Source organism: Polyodon spathula, chromosome 10, assembly GCF_017654505.1.
Source record: "Polyodon spathula isolate WHYD16114869_AA chromosome 10, ASM1765450v1, whole genome shotgun sequence".
Classification (NCBI taxonomy): domain Eukaryota; kingdom Metazoa; phylum Chordata; class Actinopteri; order Acipenseriformes; family Polyodontidae; genus Polyodon; species Polyodon spathula.
In genome coordinates this window covers 26248490-26267985 of record NC_054543.1, presented here as the reverse complement: position 1 = coordinate 26267985, position 19496 = coordinate 26248490, and the positions used below count along the sequence as shown (strand labels likewise).

The 19496-nt window shown below is 42.0% G+C and overlaps 1 protein-coding gene across 2 annotated transcripts in view; it reads left to right on the top strand.

The window, feature by feature from the left end:
* Nucleotides 1-19496, top strand: part of LOC121322029 (mitogen-activated protein kinase kinase kinase 2) — a 145059-nt gene that overhangs the window by 63770 nt on the left and 61793 nt on the right. For both annotated transcript variants that reach the window (XM_041261470.1, XM_041261468.1), the window contains exon 6: nucleotides 9743-9856. In XM_041261470.1, the coding sequence (XP_041117404.1) occupies nucleotides 9743-9856 (114 nt within the window). The remainder of the gene's footprint in view (nucleotides 1-9742; nucleotides 9857-19496) is intronic.

The following is a 19496-nucleotide window of genomic DNA, read 5'->3' as shown; positions in this document are numbered from 1 at the left end:
CAAGAGGGGGAAGGCCAGGCGTCCCCCTTCTGCTCTCGCCGCCACTGCTAGAGGGAGACTACCTGCTCCTCCTGCCTCCTTCGTTAGAGGGAGTTTACCTGCTCCTCCCGCCTCCACCGCTAGAGGGAGACTACCTGCTGCTCCCGCCTCCACCACCACAGGGAAACCATTTATTTCTCTTGCCTCCACCAGCAGAGACTATCTATTGCTACCGCCACCAACACCAGAGGAGCTGAAGCTACCGCCCAAGGATCAACTCCTGTCCGAGTCTGCACCGCCCCAGAAGGCCAGCTCGCCATTGCCTGGGGTGGCCAGCTCGCCGTCGCCTGGGGATGCTTGTTTGCCACTGCTTCGGGGTCATTTGCTGCTGACCCATGGGGATTTGCTGTGGCCTCTGGTGGTGTGGGCCACACCGCCACTGGCATCATGTCCACTGCTGAATTTGCCTTTGCTGGAGGTCTCAGCCTTGGCACTGTCAGCACGTCCGCTGACAGCATTATTTTTGTCAGCCTTTCCTCTGCCAGCAGGGCCACGGGAGGAGGACTTTGCACCTCTGACAACATTGCCATTGGAGGAGGACCTTGCGCTGCCAGGATTGCCCCAGATGGAGGAGCTAGCCTTGGCACTGTCGGCACATCTGCTGACAGCATTGCCGCCTGAGGGCCCAGGACCATGACCAAGACTTTTGGGCTTTTAAAAGGGGGAGATGGCCTTTAAGGCCATGTGTGTTTTTTTGTGTGTTATGTTGTCTGTTGTATTATTGTAGTGGTGCATGGAGTGTGGGTTATGTAGCACATGTGATGTAAAATGCATATTTGTATTTAGGGACGGGGATTGCACAATCACTTCACATGCAGATTAAATTGGGTATTTGTATGGGAGCATGGAGAGTGCACAATTAGTTCACATGCAGATTGTGCCGATATTCAATTAAATGATTGATTAGCTATCAAGTCTCGGTACAGCTGCATAAAAGAGTGAGGGTTTCATGCACGTGGGATTGGGTGTTCAGAGTGGAGAACGGGATAGAGAAGGAGAAACGAATAGTAACAATTACTACTCGTGCTGGCTTAATACCTGGGCGATACTTCTTGTATTTAGTGTTTGTTTAGTATGTGGTTTTGCCAACTATGTCTGTTTTGGCCAATGTGTCTGTTTGTTTTGGAAAAGTGTTTTGTATTGTTTTAAACATTTTATTTACAATAAACCGGCACAACAGCACAATTCACTCACCAGTCCTGTCTGTTTACTTCCTGGCGTAATGTCACCACCAGCCAGCCTGTTCACAAGGAGTTATAGTTATTGAACTAAAATCAATATAGCAGACTATATAAAAAGTGCCAGCAAGTATAAATACCCCACAAAATACTCACCCTTTTTTAACCATACAGGAGATGTCAATCCAGCAAAAATCTGAAGTGATCTGCAGCGTATAAGAACTACTGTAACCAGTGACCTAGAATAAACAAATGCATTTTTGTGTGATGACTGTATAGGTTTATTTTACGTAAACCAAGTGTGGCAAAGTGGTGAATACGTGCAGGTGAGTGCAGTGCAGAGTGGATAAATGGCACAGACGATGATGTACAGGTGCAAGGGTGTTTATTAAATGAAGTCAATGTCCAGAGCCTTATAGTAAATCTGCAAATAATAATAATGTTGGACGTGGTACAGCGGCGTGTATCACTTCTGATTATAATCCCACGGGTTTGACCCGTAACCCAAAGTCCAGTCCTTTTACCCACACAAAACACAAAACACAGACACAATTCCGATTTTGCGTGATTTTAGTGCTCGTGGTGCAAAAGAGAGTTCCTGTAGTGGAAACGGTGAGTGGTGCTATCTGGGTTTTACGCTGGCCTGTGGCTGCAGCTCTGGATCCTGCGCAGTAGTCTTAGTGAAAACAACACAAGACTAACAGTGTTAATACGCAAACAAACAGGACACTCACGGTTTCGGTATACAAGACGGGCTCCTTCTTGGTTATTTAGCGTAACCATCTGCAAAGGAACAGATCACAAAGCCACGCCCCCCTATTTATACCCTCGCCCATGACCCCTAGGCTAACGAGTACATCCGCTCCTCCAATCCTCGGATGCCATGCCGTTTACCGTCCGGGTCAGTGAGCTTGGCTGCCGTAGCTCCACCCCTTTCCTAAATGGCCTACTTCCACCTACCCTACGGAATAAATTGTCTTGCCGTTTGTTTAAGGTTACTCTGTTCCTTCTTTCTAGTGCCCTCACCGGTCGTCATTCGATCTCTGTCACATATCCCACCGCTCAGAGTGAAGCCGAAGGAACACTCGGCTAAATCTAACTTACCCATTGCCCCCCCCCGGGAATTTTGTTGTTCTTTCCCTGCACGGTGTACCATGTGGTACATGAAGGGTTGCAATGCCAGATACCACCGAGTTATTCGGGCATTGCTGTCCTTCATTGTGCTTAACCACGTGAGTGGGGCGTGGTCAATGACGAAATCAGATGAGTGCCCCAGCAGGTAGTATCTTAAGGAGTGAGTAGCCCATTTAATGGCCAAACACTCCTTTTCGACAGTGGAGTAGTTGCACTCTCGAGGGAGCATTTTTTTTACTAATGTACAGTATGGGATGTTCTACTCCGTTTACCCTTTGGGACAGGACTGCACCCAAACCCACATCCGACGCATCGGTGTGGAGGAAGAATCGCTTGGTGAAGTCTGGAGTAATGAGAGCGGGGGCCTGGCATAGTTTCTGCTTAACAGTATCAAACGCCCCCTGACATTCTGCTGACCACTTAATTAAATTTGGTGCGCTCTTTCTGGTGAGGTCAATTAAGGGATTGACCACTGTGGCATACTCGGGGATAAAGTGGCCGTAATAACCGGCCATCCCCAACAGAGACCTCACCTGAGCCTTGGTTTTGGGGATTGCCGCGTTCACCAAGGCCTGGACCTTGCTGACAACGGGTTTCACCTTCCCGTTCCCCATTATAAAGCCCAAATATGGTGTCTTTTTTTTTGCAAATGCACATTTTCGCAGATTGGCTGTTAGCCGGGCTGCCCTTAGAGACTTAAGGACGGCTGTGATTCTAGCCAAATGCTCTCGCCAGGTGGAGCTGTAAATGACCACATTGTCAATATACGCTGCCGCATATTCACGATGTGGATGTAAAACCTGGTCCATAAGTCTTTGAAAGGCAGCGGGCGCACCATGAAGCCCAAACGGCATGGTTGTGAAATGGAACAGCCCCTCTGGCGTTGAAAATGCCGTTTTCTCTCTGGATGTACAAGTGAAAGGGATCTGCCAGTATCCTTTCGCCAGGTCTAGGGTGGAAATAAACCCTGGCTTCCCCAGTCTATCGAGAAGTTCGTCGACCCGAGGCATGGGATACGCATCAAACTTTGCAATGCCGTACCTTACGGAAGTCCACACAAAAACGGTTGGTGCCATCCTTTTTGATCACTATTACAATCGAACTGCACCACTCGCTCCTGGAAGGTTCAATCACCCCAAGTTTGAGCATGTCCCATACCTCTTTGCGAACGCCATTCTGACGACTTTCTGGGATCCAGTATGGTCTCTCTCTCACCGTGACACCTGGCGGAGTGATAATGTCATATTCAGCAAGGTTAGTTCTACCGGGCACGTTAGAAAAAACATCACTAAATCCCTCAATTAACATGCGTAGCTCACATTGCTGATCAGGAAGTAAGTGTTCCCCCATTGAAATATTCTTTGTGCTAGAGCTTACTAGCTCGGGGCCCAAATCATCCTCTATATCGCCTGGGGCTATAAATAAGACCTCTCTTGCCTGCCAGGGCTTTAATAAATTTATATGATAAATTTATTTTTCATTCCGGCGAGCGGGCTGTCTAATTTCATAATTCACTTTTCCTATAGCCTGAATCACTTCGTATGGCCCCTGCCATTTAGCACGTAGTTTGGATTCTGTTGAGGGAAGCAGCAGCATTCCCTTGTCTCCAGGTCGAAAGGTTCGAATCAATGCATTTTGATTGTAATGCTGCTGTTGTCGGTGCTGAGCCGCTTTGAGATTGTTTTGAGCCAAACAACCGACCAAATCTAGGCGATCTCTGAGTAGGAGCACATGCTGCACTACATTTTTAGATGAGCCCTTTTGCTCCTCCCATCCCTCTCTCCAGATCGAGAATGCCGCGAGGCTGTCGGCCGTACAAGAGTTCGAAGGGGGAGAACCCTGTCGAACTCTGTGGCACCCCTCTCACTGCGAAAAGGAGGTAGGGAAGCAGCGATGCCCAATGTTTTTGCTCTTGATTTACAAACCGTCTCAGCATCGCCTTCAAGGTCTGATTAAAGCGTTCCACCAAACCTTCCATCTGTGGATGATAAACCGACGTTCTGATGGGACGTATTTTTAGTATTTTATATACCTGCTGTAATGTGTTCGACAAGAAATTAGTTCCATGATCAGTCATTATCTCCTTGGGGATCCTTACTCTTGCCATAATCTGCACTAGTTCTTTGGCTATCGCCACGGCACTAGTGGACCTCAATGGAACTGCTTCCGGGTATCGTGTTGTGTAATCTACTACCACTAATATATGTGTATACCCGGAGTCAGAAGGTAGCAAAGGGCCGACTATGTCCATTGCAATGAGCTCAAAGGAGGTGGAAATAGTCGGCAGTGGAACCAAAGGGACGTGGCGCACTCGACCCGGCCCTACTCGCTGGCAGTCTGGGCATGTTGCTACATATTTCGACACATCTCTATAAAGTCCTAGCCAAAAAAAAACGAGCCAGTATTCATTCCCTTGTCTAGTTGGCTTTGAGGTGCCCCGCAAAAGGGATATCATGCGCCAGCCTCATGACCTCCGGCCGACAGAACGAGGGAACCAATAATTGTGTTACAGGCTGTCCTGTGCCCTCGGCCAGGTTTACCCTATATAGTAATTGCCTCTTGATAATGAAGTGTGGAAATACTAGTGCCCCAGCGCCTTCAACATCCTTACCTTCAATAGACCGGACCTGTCCCCAAATGTTTACTAGTGAGTGGTCATTTTTCTGGCCCCACACTATGTCCACATTTGAGTACCACACGTCCGGTACATTGAGAGGGGCGGGAGTAGCATCTGCACTTGATGGCCCAGTACCCTCGCCCTCTCGGTCAGACTGCGTTCTGACCCCCTTTGACTGGCGTTTTTCACCGTTATAGCAGGCTCCCACCAGCCCTCAGCCTTTTCTCATTAATGCTCCCTCCCATTTTCGCAACCTTCTCTCTTTATTTATTTTTCTCGGCCGGAATAGGGGAGAGAACATTTCTGTTTGAAAAGGAAATACGTTACCAATCGTTTCCTTTTTGGCTTTTTCTGCTACTTTTACATATATGGTCGGGACTGCCATTAATTTCAGCAAATCTTTGTAGTTTGGCCAGTCTCGACCCAGAATAACTGGATGTGGTAGCCTTTCCGTCACCCCCACTACCAGGTGACGCTTAATCGGACCAACCGATAAATATGCTTTAACTGTGGGGTATGTTGCCGTGTCTCCATGGATACAGGAGATCGCCACCTGACCTTGTGGCTGCCACAACACACCGCCTAGGAGAGATGCTCTAATTAAGGTCTGACCACACCCTGTGTCCACTAATGCATGGGTTTTCACATTGCCCAAAACCACATTAACAATACAAGGCCTCCCGACCATTTTTCTCTCGCTTACCCTCTTCAGATGCCAGATTGCATACGGCCACGTCGCACTCCATCGCAAATGGGCATGACCTGGCCTGATGATCCGGCTGGTGGCACCTAAAACAGGTAGGGGGAAAGGAGGGCACAGAGGTTAATGATCTATCCCGCTGCTGGTATGGCAACTGGGCGAGGGCAGCACCTCTACCCCAGCTGGGGGCCAACGTTGGTCTCCATGGGGGGGAAAAGGCAAGGTTGCCCATTGGGGCCAGCGCTCTAGGAGGTCATTGTCCCGGTCCTGGTGATAGAGCTGGTGGAGCAGAGGGAGGAGGTGGGGCTCGGACGGTCCGTTGGCCTAGCGTCATCAGTAGCCCAGTCTGGGCTGATACCAGGGAGTCTTCAAAGTCTTCGGCGAGTTTTACTGCCTGATCCAGGGTGTCGGGGTTGTGGCGCCGTATCCACGCTTGGGTCTCGGCGCCGACCACATGGCAAAACTGCTCGATAACGATGGCCTCACCCATCTGTGCACTTGGTTTTAGCGCCGGGGTGAGCCAGTGTACCATGTGGTCACAGAGTTTCTGCACGACCACCCTGGGGCGTATATCCGGGGATCTTTTATACTCCCTGAACCTTGCACGGTGAGTTTCTTCCGTGATGTTCAGAATGGCCAGCTTTACTAGGTCGTACTGGGCGGCGTCGTCATCGCCCATCGCCTGGTATGCTGCCTGGGCTTCACCAATCAGGCAGGGTCCTAGTTGGCTTGCCAAATACCATCGGGGCCATGACGCAGTGGTAGCCAACCGCTCAAACGCCACCAAGTAGGCTTCAGGGTCATCCTCCACCGTCATTTTGTGCGCCCTTGCCTTTGGCGCCATCATTTTTAGTTCTGCTGATGCGGGGGGAGGTATCGCCAGCCCTACCCTCTCGATCAGCGCGGTGTACCTCTCCTCTCCGTCTTTCCTCCGCCTCCCGTCTGCTATCCAGCTGCTCCAGCAGCACCGACAGTGTTGCGTAGTCCATCCCTCTTCTGACAACCACGTGTGGCAAAGTGGTGAATACGTGCAGGTGAGTGCAGTGCAGAGTGGATAAATGACACAGACGATGATGTACAGGTGCAAGGGTGTTTATTAAATGAATTCAATGTCCAGAGCCTTATAGCAAACCTGCAAATAATAATAATGTTGGAAGTGGTACAGCGGCGTGTATCACTTCAGATTATATTCCCAAGGGTGTTACCCGTAACCCACAGTCCAGTTCTTTCACCCACACAAAACACAAAACACAGACACAGTTCCGATAGTGCGTGATTGTAGTGCTCGTGGTGTAAAGAGACTGTTCCTGTAGTGGAAAGGTGAGTGGTGATATCCGGGTTTTACGCTGGCCTGCGGCTGCAGCTCCGGATCGTGCTCAGTAGTCTTAGTGAAAACGACACGAGACAAACAGTGTTAATACACAAACAAGCAGGACACTCACGGTTTCGGTATATAAGACGGGCTCCTTCTTGGTTATTTAGCATAACCATCTGCAAAGGAACAGATCACAAAGCCACGCCCCCCTATTTATACCCTTGCCCATGACCCCTAGGTTAACGAACGCATCCGCTCCTCCAATCCTCGGATGCCACGTCGTTTACCGTCCAGGTCAGTGAGCTTGGGTGCTGTAGCTCCGCCCCTTTCCTAAATGGCCTACTTCCACCTACCCTACGGAATAAATTGTCTTGCCGTTTGTTTAAGGTTACTCTGTTCCTTCTTTCTAGTGCCTTCACTGGTCAGGAAGGAGATCTAACACCAAGCGTCATTCGATCTCTGTCACACCAAGATATGTTCATGTAAAAGGTATCAACGAAAACATTTCACAGTGTACAATTTGTATACTGTGTTAAGTTAGCTGTAAAAAAAAAAAAAAAAAAAAAAAAAGCATAATGTAACAAAACTATGTAAGACGAAATTCACCTCTTTTAGGGTCCAATGCATACCGGACAAGTCCAGAAAAAAAAAAACTCATTTAAATGAACCACTGCGCAACTTAAGCAAACTACTTATCTTCCTTCTGTAGATAGGCTTTTTTTTTTATTCCTTCCCCATCCTGTGTGCATTGCACTTAGGCAAAAAAAAAAAAGTTTACAAATAAAAATGCTCCAAAACGATTAATGTTCTTGTTTGCTGTTCAAATGACAACAATGTTTTAATCAGCCTATCAGTGTATCTGTACTGGCTTTTCTGTGATTTGTATTGTACAGTAGGAGGTGGGACAAAGTCAGTGCTGCATTATTTTGATTTAGGTTACTAAAATCTAGTTTTTAGCATTGGAGGTAAAATACCAGAAGTGGACGACAAGCAAGAAAAGCTAAGTATATTTCGGCTGATGATCGTGTCAAGATATTTTCCAAAGCATCTGTACATGCAGGTGGAGGTAATTATTTTGCACATCTTGTAATGTGTTTTTGGAGAAAATAAGATTGTCGCTATTTAGCTTCAGAATCACACACTAAATGAAAGGCTACTACAGAGGCTGCTGAACAGGACGTAAAATAAACCGCTTTCAGAAAACAAACTGGAAAGTCAGCGCAGACAAAAAGTATGCCTGTCAGTTGTAGCCAAGTTAAATCAATACTACAGGTACTGTCTAGCTTAGCCGCCTCGCTTTAAACAACCTCCTGCTTACTTTTTAAACGCAGTTAGTATTGTAGACCAGAATAGGCACGTTTTCTTTGTTTTTGACTCGGTATTAATAAAATTGTATGTAAAATTATTAGATGGAACAAATAACATGACAACGAATGTGCTGCATATATTGCCTTTATTAAAATATGCCCGATGCCCTTGGGTAACCAAGTTTCAGGACTGTTTTTAATCGATTTCCACATATGTATAACTTGGCAAAACTTTGCCTTACACTTCCAACCAATTCAGTGGATGCAGAACGTTATTCCATTATTCTATAACCTATCCGTGAAAAATACGTAAATTTACCGTGATTTAATTAGACCCCTAATTGCACATTATGAAAAAATTATGTGCTTTGCAATGATCAATAAGTATTTAGAGTGAATCACACTAGAATTAGCACTTCACATTTAATTTGAGATAGATGACAGGGAGGGAGCCGTCACAATAAACTTAAAAATCTAGCCCTACTATTAATTTCAAAGGGGAGTTTATATTATTAAACTGAAATATTTTTCAACCATATTTCGTTGAACAAAATCTAAAAATGTAAAGTGTGTTTCAGACTTTGAGCTTGATCTGCTTTTCTGTAAGCTAAGGCAGAGCTACTAGCTTCCTGTATACTGCTCGTTTCTATGTGAAGTATGCAGAGGAATGTTGTGTTAAGAAGAGACACAGGGGTGACAAAAACAGTTTCCGTTATTGTGGCAAAGTGGTTGATTGAGTACAGGTGCAGGAGTGATGCATTGAGCAAAGAACAGACAGCTTTGTAATCCAGTTGAAAAAGTTTTTTTTTATTTATAATAATCCTGGTCTGGTGACCAAATAATAATTCCAGACAATACACAACAATGTGTAATGCACTGGAAACAAACAAATGGGTTGCAGTCCAAATAATAAACACACATCTTTCCCACAGTGCACAAACATGGTCACCAGTCCTGTGTGCGTGCTGCCGTGCTCATGGTGGGTGATGCAAGTTTATTCGTGACAAAAGTGAAGTGCTGTTCCGGGTTTTGTGCTGGCCCTTGGCGACAGCTCCGGAATGTGTTAGCTGTCTAATAATTACAAAGAAACAATTATTATAGACAAACAAAACAAAACAGAACACTCATGATACTTTTTATCCTAACCTGCATATCGCATTGACGTCAAATTTATTGTGAGCTTATCGCGACATACTTCGCCATTTTTATAGCTGGCCATGGCTTCCAGTGTATATTGAATTACATTGCACGGACCTTATGTAGATAGTGGATTTTGTTATTTATTCATATATTGTGGTTGGAAATCTATACATTATGGCTCTCATATCTGTTTATCCAGTGAGTCACTATGCAACCCTGTAAGTATTAGTTCACTCTTTTATATTTTCTAATTGCTGTTCCCAAGCTGTTAAATTCTATTCAAGTGTGTATTCCAACTCTTTCTCCCTGTAGCTTGTGATACCCCTAACCACACAGGATGACCTGGATAAAGCAGTGGAGCTGCTGGATCGCAGTGTTCACATGAAGAGTCTGAAGATACTTCTGGTGTTGCAAGGAAACAATCAGGTGAGGATTTATAGCATTTCATGTAGAACTTGAATACCATGTGGAACCACACTTACGAAAATCTTGAAACAGGTGACATTTGTTATACCAAACTTTCACAATATAAGCACAAAACCAAGCCGAAACAAACACATCAGTAGGGCTTCTTGTACTGGACAGAGTACAGTAATATTTATATACAGTAATGGCAGAAATTATGGCAACAACAACTGATTTACAGCAAAAACCTATATTCTCAAAGTCATGCTGCTGCAAAATACCTGCTGCTTGCACTTATTTACTGCCTCGCCAAACGTTGCGCTGCAGTTTCAAACATGGCAAATGAAAAAGAGCTCTATGTGATATGCAAGATTAATATAAAAAAGCTTAACACAGCAGCTGTTGAGCCTCTATTTAAAAGTTTTAGTCAGCAAAAAGTAAACAAACCAGATTATACGCGTGCAAGCATAGAGTTCTCTATGGAAAGCTATCAGGGTCAAAAAAGTGTTGTGCTGCTTTAGTGTCTTTCTTTTTCCCGTCATTTTACAATACCATTTCCATGTTTGTTTTATTTGAAGTGTTTAAAGGTATATTTCAGTTTTTGTTTGGTTTCGTTCAGCTACAATAAGGCACAAGTAAACCTCATGTTCTTACTTTATGAAAACCTCTGTAGGCCACTGTTTCACTGTTTTAATCAGACTATAAGTGAGTCTGTACTGGCTTTTCTGTGACCTGTACTGTACAGACTAGGAGGTGGGACAAAGTCAGTGCTGTACATGCAGATCGAAGTAGTTGTTTTGCACATCTTGTAATGTGACTTTGGAGAAAATACGGTCGGTGCTATTTAGCTTCAGAATCACACATTAAACAAGGCTATTACAGAGATAAACAGAATGTAAAACAGCCAGCTTTCAGAAAACAAACTTGAAAGTCAGCGCAGACAAAAATTACACTGTGTAACAAAAAAATAAATAAATTTTGTTCCTGGGTAGTAAGTGTTATTTCCTAATTGCTTATGCCTCAAAAGTATAGAACATTGCTATTATTTCCCACAAACTTTGCTTTTGTGACCAGGACAGTGATATTTCAAAATATCACTATTTCCAATGGGAAAACGGGCAAATGTGTGTCTTTTTGTTCACATAAAGTCAGAAAAAACAACATATGAATCCAAATTAACATGTATTTATACTAAAGTAATACAAAGATGACTACAAAAGATTTAGAAATTAGTAGTTTTTCGAGATTTACAATAATACTGCATAATTATTAAAAACAATTAGAATTTTAGACCCGAATAGCCACGTTTTTCTTTGTTTTGACTCGGTACTAATAAAATAAATTCCTGACTAGTGCAAATAACATGACAACGAATGTGCTTCATATATTGCCTTTGTTAAAGAATCCCAGATGCCCTTAAGTAACCGAGTTTTGGGACTGTTTCTAATCGATTTTTACACCTGTATAACTTTGCAGAACTTTGCTTTACACTTCCAACCAATTCAGTGGATGGAGACGTGCAGTCTCAATGTATGGGCAAGTCCTCACCAGACAGAGAATGATGGCAGCAACTGCTGGGGAATGTTGCATTGCTTGCCTTTTACAAATGACAGTTCTCTGTTTTAGTAAGGAAGCAAGTAGCATTATTATTATTTTTCTAAAATATTATCTACTAAGGTTTATTTAATGTTTAAACAGGTCAGCGGAATCCTAATTTTATTCCATAATCTGTCCGTGAAAAAAATATGTAAATTTAGAGCGATTTAATTAGACCCCTAAGTTTAAATGGTTTATGGTAGAATAAACATAAAGACAAGCTTACCATTAAACGTTCTCTTTTGAAAACCCCCCATTCACGATGTAAAAATCAGAACAAGAAGTAGAACATGTACCAATGTCTCTGAGAGTAGATGTCAACATCATAACTATTTACAGTTTTTCTGTTTAAAAGTTCTTTACATTTTCCTTTTAGCACTCAAGTCAAAAAATGACTTGTGCTCTTTCCAAATCAAAATCTTAATAATTCTCAGGAGCTTCCATTGAAATTGTCATGTTTTAGATGATCCTCATGTAAACGAGAGTCTTTGCTGGTCTGCACTCTGTTCTGACAGCTAAAACCCTGTTGTAGGCAAATGCTCTGATACAGACTACTGAATCAATCTAATACCAGGTATGTGCTCAGTACTACATGGGATACTGAGATCTCCGCTGTTTATTATTTTATTTTATTTATTTATTTATTTTTTTTTTTAAGAGGATGCAGGGAGCAGTGGAAATATTTTAACACATTGCATTGCATAAAAGTACACTGAACAATAATATAAATGCAACATGTAAAGTGTTGGTCCCATGTTTCATGAGCTGAAATAAAATCCCAGAAATTTTCCATACGCACAAAAAGCTTACTTCTCTCAAATTTTGTGCACAAATTTGTTTACATCCCTGTTAGTGAGCATTTCTCCTTTGCCAATATAATCCATCCACCTGACAGGTGTGGCATATCAAGAAGCTGATTAAACAGCATGATCATTACACAGGTGCACCTTGTGCTGGGGACAATAAAAGGCCACTATAAAATGTGCAGTTTTGTCACACAACACAATGCCACAGATGTTTCAAGTTTTGAGGGAGCGTGCAATTGGCATGCTGACTGCAGGAATGTCCACCAGAGCTGTTGCCAGAGAATTGAATGTTCATATCTCTACCATAAGCCACCTCCAACGTTGTTTTAGAGAATTTGGCTGTACGTCCAACCGGCCTCACAACCGCAGAGTTCGCACAGCCATTGAAGAATAGGCCAACATTCTACAGGCCACAATCAACAGCCTGATCAACTCTATGCGAAGGAGATGTATCGCGCTGCATGAGGCAAATGGTGGTCACACCAGATACTGACTGGTTTTCTGATCCACGCCCCTACCAGATGCATATCTGTATTCCCAGTCATGTGAAATCCATAGATTAGGGCCTAATGAATTTATTTCAATTGACTGATTTCCTTATATGAACAGTAATTCAGTAAAATCTTTGAAATTGTTGCATGTTGCATTTATGTTTTTGTTCAGTGTGCTTTGTAATAAAACAAAATTATTGGATAGGGATAAAAAAAAAAAGGATCTGTTGTTTTTTACATATTTGTTACACAAACGCACTGATGTTATTTATTTGCATTTTATTAAAATGTCCTGCGTATATAACACAGAATTCTGCGTAAACGTGACCTCTGAAATGCGGTGTCAACTTTATGTACTATTTATTTCGGGAATAAACAAAACAATGTTTAACTTGAACTGCGCGAGTGGAATCGACAGCGTGGGAGTACAGGCGTGGAAAAGTGCAGAGCAGTTTAGAAGCAGTAAGGAGAAATTACATCTTTAATTGCTTTAATCAGAAAAGAAAGGACATTGGGGAAACACTGCAGCTCAAAGTCAAACAGCAGTGCTGCGCGATCCAGGACTTGCATAAACTAGGAAGTATGCTAGAAATGGAGCTGGAAGAAATAAGACAGCAACAGGATCTTGAGGAGCTGGCACACCCACAATTCATGGAAGTCTGCACCACCCCTAACAGACTGAAAGCCACCAGGGAGATAGAAGGTCAGAACAGCTGGTTTCAGGTAGGCAGAAGCAGGGAAAAAAAGAAACTTCATCAAACACAACCACCAGAAATCAAGACATCCAACAAATTTGAGTCACTTCAGAATTTTGATGAGCGAAACCAACAAGAGAACGAAAGGAACAACATCCAGGACCCTACTGACAGTGGTGACCAGACAGCAAAAAGAAGGGAGGTCATGATTGTTGGGAACTCCATATTGAGAAACACAGCAAGTTCAATTCGCAGTTTGGACCCCCTTACTACACCATTGTGCTGCCTTCCGGGAGCCTCGGTCAAGCACATCACTGAGAATGTGGACAGGCTCCAAGAACGAACAGGAGACGACCCAGTAGTAGTCGTCCACATCGGTACAAACAACATTGCAAAAGACAGACCAAAATCCCTGAACAATCCAAAACAAATTCAGAAGCTAGGAAGGAAAATAAAAGACAAAACCAAAACTGTGGTATTTTCTGGTATACTGCCGGCACCTTGCAAAGGACCAGATGGACAGCTGGAAATAATTAATCTAAACGCATGGCTGAAGACGTGGTGCAAACGAGAATGCTTCACCTGTCTTGATCATTGGACCACATTTTACAAAAAGGACTATCTGTATAAACGGGATGGACTGCACTTAAATAAAAAGGGAACCAGTCTACTTGGAGAAAAGATCCTCGAGCAGGTTCAGAAGCATTTAAACTAGAAAGGAAGGGGGGAGAAATCAACAAAAAACAGAAGGGAGACCGCATCAAAACAAGGACAACAACTCAGGTAAGACAACCATTAAATGTATTTATCTAAACGCTACAAGTATCAGAAACAAAATTCTAGAACTTGAAGCTACTGCACTAACAAGTAACTATGATGTGATAGGTGTTACAGAAACTTGACGAATATAATATTTGTGGGTATACACTGTATAGAAAAGACAGGCAGGACAGAAGAGGAGGAGGGGTAGCGCTATACATAAGAAACAGTCTTGAAGCCCAGGTGTTAAACCTGGACAAAGAAAATAAAGCCGAATCAGTATGGGTCAGAATAACGGACAAAAATTTAAAGGGCATAGTAATAGGAGCATGCTATAGATCGCTAGATTCAGATGGTGAGCAAAATAATCTGTTATACAATGACATTAGAAATGCGTGTAGCAAAGGAGAAGCCATACTAATGGGGGATTTCAACTTCCCCCATATAAAATGGGAAAACCCGGTGGGGAGCACAACGGATGACATTGAAATGGTGGAAATGACAAATGACTGCTTCCTAACACAATTTGTCAAGGCACGAACTAGAGGGGAGGCATGCCTTGATTTAGTCTTTTCAAATAACGAAGACAGAATAACTAAAACAGAGGTCAGAGAACCATTAGCAAACTCAGACCACAACATGGTCTCATTTTGAAGTGCTTTTTAAAACCCCAAAAGTAATGACTAAAGCTAAGGTTTACAATTTTAGAAAAGCAAACTATGAAGGTATGAAACAGAGACTAACAGAAGTAGATTGGAGTAAAATAGAAAAAACATCCACAGAAAAAGGATGGCTGTTCTTCAAAAATGTAGTACTAGAGGCGCAAAACAATTCTATCCCTAAAGTAGACAAATCTAAATGTAAAACTAAATTGCCAAAATGGTTTAATAGGTCAGTTAAAAAAAAAAATTCAGCGAAAAAAGGCACTTTACAGAGCGTTAAAAAAGGACCAAAAAAAAGTACACAGAAAGAGTACACAGACTGCAACCGCAAGTCAAAAAAGAAGTTAGAAAGGCCAAGAGAGAAATAGAAATGAATATTGCTAAGGGGTCTAAAACCAATTCCAAAATATTTTTCCAATATTACAACAGTAAGAGATCATTCAAAGAGGAGGTTAAATGTCTAAGAGATACAAATGGCAAAATCATAGATGAAGAAAAAAAAAATAGCAAATTTATTAAATGATTACTTTTCACAAGTTTTTTTACAAAGGAGGATACGGACAACATGCCCCACATGTCATCTAGTTCCTATCCAGTTTTAAATAACTTTAGCATAACCAAGGCAGAAGTGTTAACCTGTTAAACCCTCAGCCTCCCACAGGCAATTTCCGCCTGGAGGGCTATGACCTTAAGTAAATCACATTATCTTCCAAAGTATAGACAGCACAGGCATGGTTCAGGGCTTGAATTCAAGGTAACCCCCCTGGCCATTAGGACTAAAGCTCAGATTATGATATAAGTCTTACTCAGTACCACAATAGAAGGAGATATCCAGAAAAAACCCCATAAAAAACAAGAAACGCATTTCATTTGTTTATATTCCATCGTCATTTTTTCACCTTGTAGCACATGAAAAGAGCCAGATTTTTTTTCCAGTGCTTCCCCAATATGTCTACTACACTGCATAAAAATTGAAACTAATTGAATAAAGGGATCAAATTCTACATGAGTTTTTACAGAGCTAGGCCCAAGGGTCCCCAAACCTCTCCAAAAATTAACATTTTGAAAATCTTTATGGCCAGTCATACACTAGTTTCTTGAGCAAGTTCTAAAAGGGAGGTTACCTTCTGGCACCTCACATGCTATACATTGCCACATGAATTAGATTTTGTAATCTTCTTTTTTACTTATTTGTCCAATACTTCATTCAAAAGGTGTCCTTTTTGGAGAGCTTTGGGGTGCCCGAAATGTATCCATGATGAGTATGCATGAGAAATACTCTTAGTTCATATGCCACAACTGTCAGGCACATTGCTCTCACATAACTGTGTGTTTGTGCAGGAGAATGTTGCTACTGAGATTTTTTTGTAGCTCTGAATTTTCAGTACCTGACTGTATTTTTGTTACTCGCTTGAAAGTATGAAAATGTCAAGAAGCAAAATAGAGATTTTTTTTTCCAAAATAAAGTGGTTACACTCATTCAAGCACTGCTGACAGGTGAACATATGTTGATTATTGGATAAAGGTGTCTGCTAAATGTCTACAATAATAATAATAATAATAATAATAATAATAATAATAATAATAATAATAATAATAATAATGAGATTGCATACACCTTTGGTGCTCTACATCAGGCTGCCAGACTGAAAACACCTCAGTTGCTTTCATCTTTACTCTGATTGACATGTGGCAAACAAAGGAACTGAGTGAGTGATTGTTGGAGCAGGCAGACAGCTTATCTTGAAAGGCTAAGAAACCTACACTGTCTCTAGGTGGGTAGCATCAGCTCCTTGTAATCGTGGAAATATAAAAAAGTTTGCTAAACACTCCCATGCAATAATCCAAATCAATGAACATCAATGAGAAAATAATAAAGACGGCCAGGAAGCAACAATTACTTCTTGCAACTTGTATTGCATCGTAAAGAACAGGGACCGTATACAGCAGCACAGCAAGATGAGACATGGTGTTGTTCTTTGTTAAAAAAAAAAAAAAGTTATTTCTATGTGCCCATTGAGAGTCAAATGGTTACATTTTCTAATAACATTTACAGTAAAAATGTATAAATAATAATAATAATAATAATAATAATAATAATAATAATAATAATAATAATAATAATAATAATAAATGTAGTGTGGATCCATTACACTTACAAATCCTGAAGAGGCTCCAATCGAGCTTCAAATGCTGCTTCACAGACGCTGAATCAGCGCTCTCCAACCCAGAAAGTTCATTTTCGCCATCACTTTCACTATTATCCATCTCCTCCAAAACTTCAAAAAGACTGAATCTTCTTCTTTTGGGATGTTTGGAACACTGCTCGCCATTTCGTTTTATTTTATAAATTTTACAGGTCTTGCTGGCAAATATGTGTCTTGTTTACGTACGCACATCGATTACTCTTCAATGGATTAGGCTACAAACAAAGTCAAGGTATGAATGAACAGCTTGTGTCCTCCCCTACAACGTGATCAGGGAGATTTCACCATCAACAGATACATGTAAGGCCAGAGCAGCGAAATGCACAGCTAGTCAATCAGAGTTGTTTTTGAATCGTGAGGTACTAGATACATTGCGAAGGGAATATCTCAGCAGTGAAATGGCGAATTCGAAAAATTATTTCGCTGTTAGAACAACGTTTTTGATATTGAGTCAATATTTTTCTGTTTTGCTTTTGTAATAATATTACAGATGATTTTTGAAATATAATGTGTAATTGCAGTACTAATGTTCCACCCGCGGAACATGGGGGCGTAAGAGGTTAAAGGGACTAGGAGCTCTTAAAATAAACAAATCCCCTGGGCCAGATAAGATCCTCCCAATAGTACTCAAAGAAATGAAAGAAGTTATTTACAAACCGCTAACCAAGATCATGTAACAGTCTGTTGACACAGGGGTGGTACCGACAGACTGGAAAATTACAAACGTAATACTGATCCACAAAAAGGGAAAAAAAACTGAACCAGGTAACTACAGACCAGTAAGCCTGACTTCTATTATATGCAAACTTATGGAAACTATAATAAGATCCAAAATGGAAAATTACCTATATGGTAACAGTGTCCTGGGAGACAGTCAACATGGTTTTAGGAAAGGGAGATCGTGTCTAGCTAACCTGCTTGATTTTTTTGAGGATGCAACATCGATATTGGATAATTGCAAAGCGTATGATATGGTTTATTTAGATTTCCAGAAAGCTTTTGACAAAGTCCCGCATAAAAGATTAATTCTCAAACCGAACGCAGTAAGGATTCAAGGAAACACATGTACATGGATTAGGGAGTAGTTAACATGTAGAAAACAGAAAGTAGATTAGAGGAGAAACCTCAGAATGGGGTGTGGTAACCAGTGGAGTACCACAGGGATCAGTATTAGGTCCTCTGCTATTCCTAATCTACATTAATGATTTAGATTCTGGTATAGTAAGCAAACTTGTTAAATTTGCAGATGACACAAAAATAGGAGGAGTGGCAAACACTGTTGCAGCAGCAAAGGTCATTCAAAATGATCTAGACAAGATTCAGAACTGGGCAGACACATGGCAAATGACATTTAATAGAGAAAAGTGTAAGGTACTGCACGCAAGAAATAAAAATGTGCATTATAAATATCATATGGGAGTGTGGAAGGGTGGTGGGTAATTCACTGACACAGGAGACAGACAGGTGGATTTGACAACACCGCACAGGTGCCCAGTTTTATTTTCGGGGTGCTGTTTTTCAGTTTATCCCGCAGATGGCGCTCTGGGTCCGTGGTCTGATTTACCAACGATGGTAAACAGAACCACGGGCATATCAAGCGATGGTACACAATACCGCCGCCTTGCAGGTGCTCAAAGAAATAACACTGAAAACAAAAGGCAAAAATAACAAGGGACAAACTAACACAATAACAAAACTACAAATAAAAGGTGCTGCACTGTGCAGCAATATCCCGGTCGCCACTGCCCGTGCGACCCGGATCTCCGTCCTTCGCTGCTGGCTGCCTAGCCTGCTCTGTTATATTTTTAAGGGGTCTGCCCAAGGGTAAAGCATAGCACCAATACTGCTATGAAAAGGAGCCAGCTGTTTTGAAGGAGTGTATACCAGCGTCACCTGCCAGCCCTGCTGCTGCCTTCCCCCTGTGCACGCTATATATATATATATATTTATAATATATATATATATATATATATATATATATATATATATATATATATATATATATATATATATATATATATAGAGTTGCCACCCTATCTTTGTATGTATATATATATATATATATATATATATAATATATACAGGCCTCACTGCCTCAACTGCTCTGTAAGGACCTTGCCACGTTTAAAATGAATGAGTTGGTGTTTTAATTTTTTTTAAGAGATAAAAGAGTTTTCTATCCCAAATAGTTAAACATCTACACCAACTCCTTAGCAACGGTTTTAGATGTGGTGTTCCTCAGGGGAATCACTTCCAAATAATCTAGTATTATCAGTACATGCTCATTTCCCCGGGCTGACCATGGAAACGACCCGACCAGGTCTGCAGCGATGCTAGTTCCTCTGAAGCGATTTGTCATTTCACCAAGACCACAAAGTCGTCAAGGGCGGATGGGTCACCTTGTCCTACCCACTTCTTGAGGGACCCGGGTAAGGCTCTCAAAAA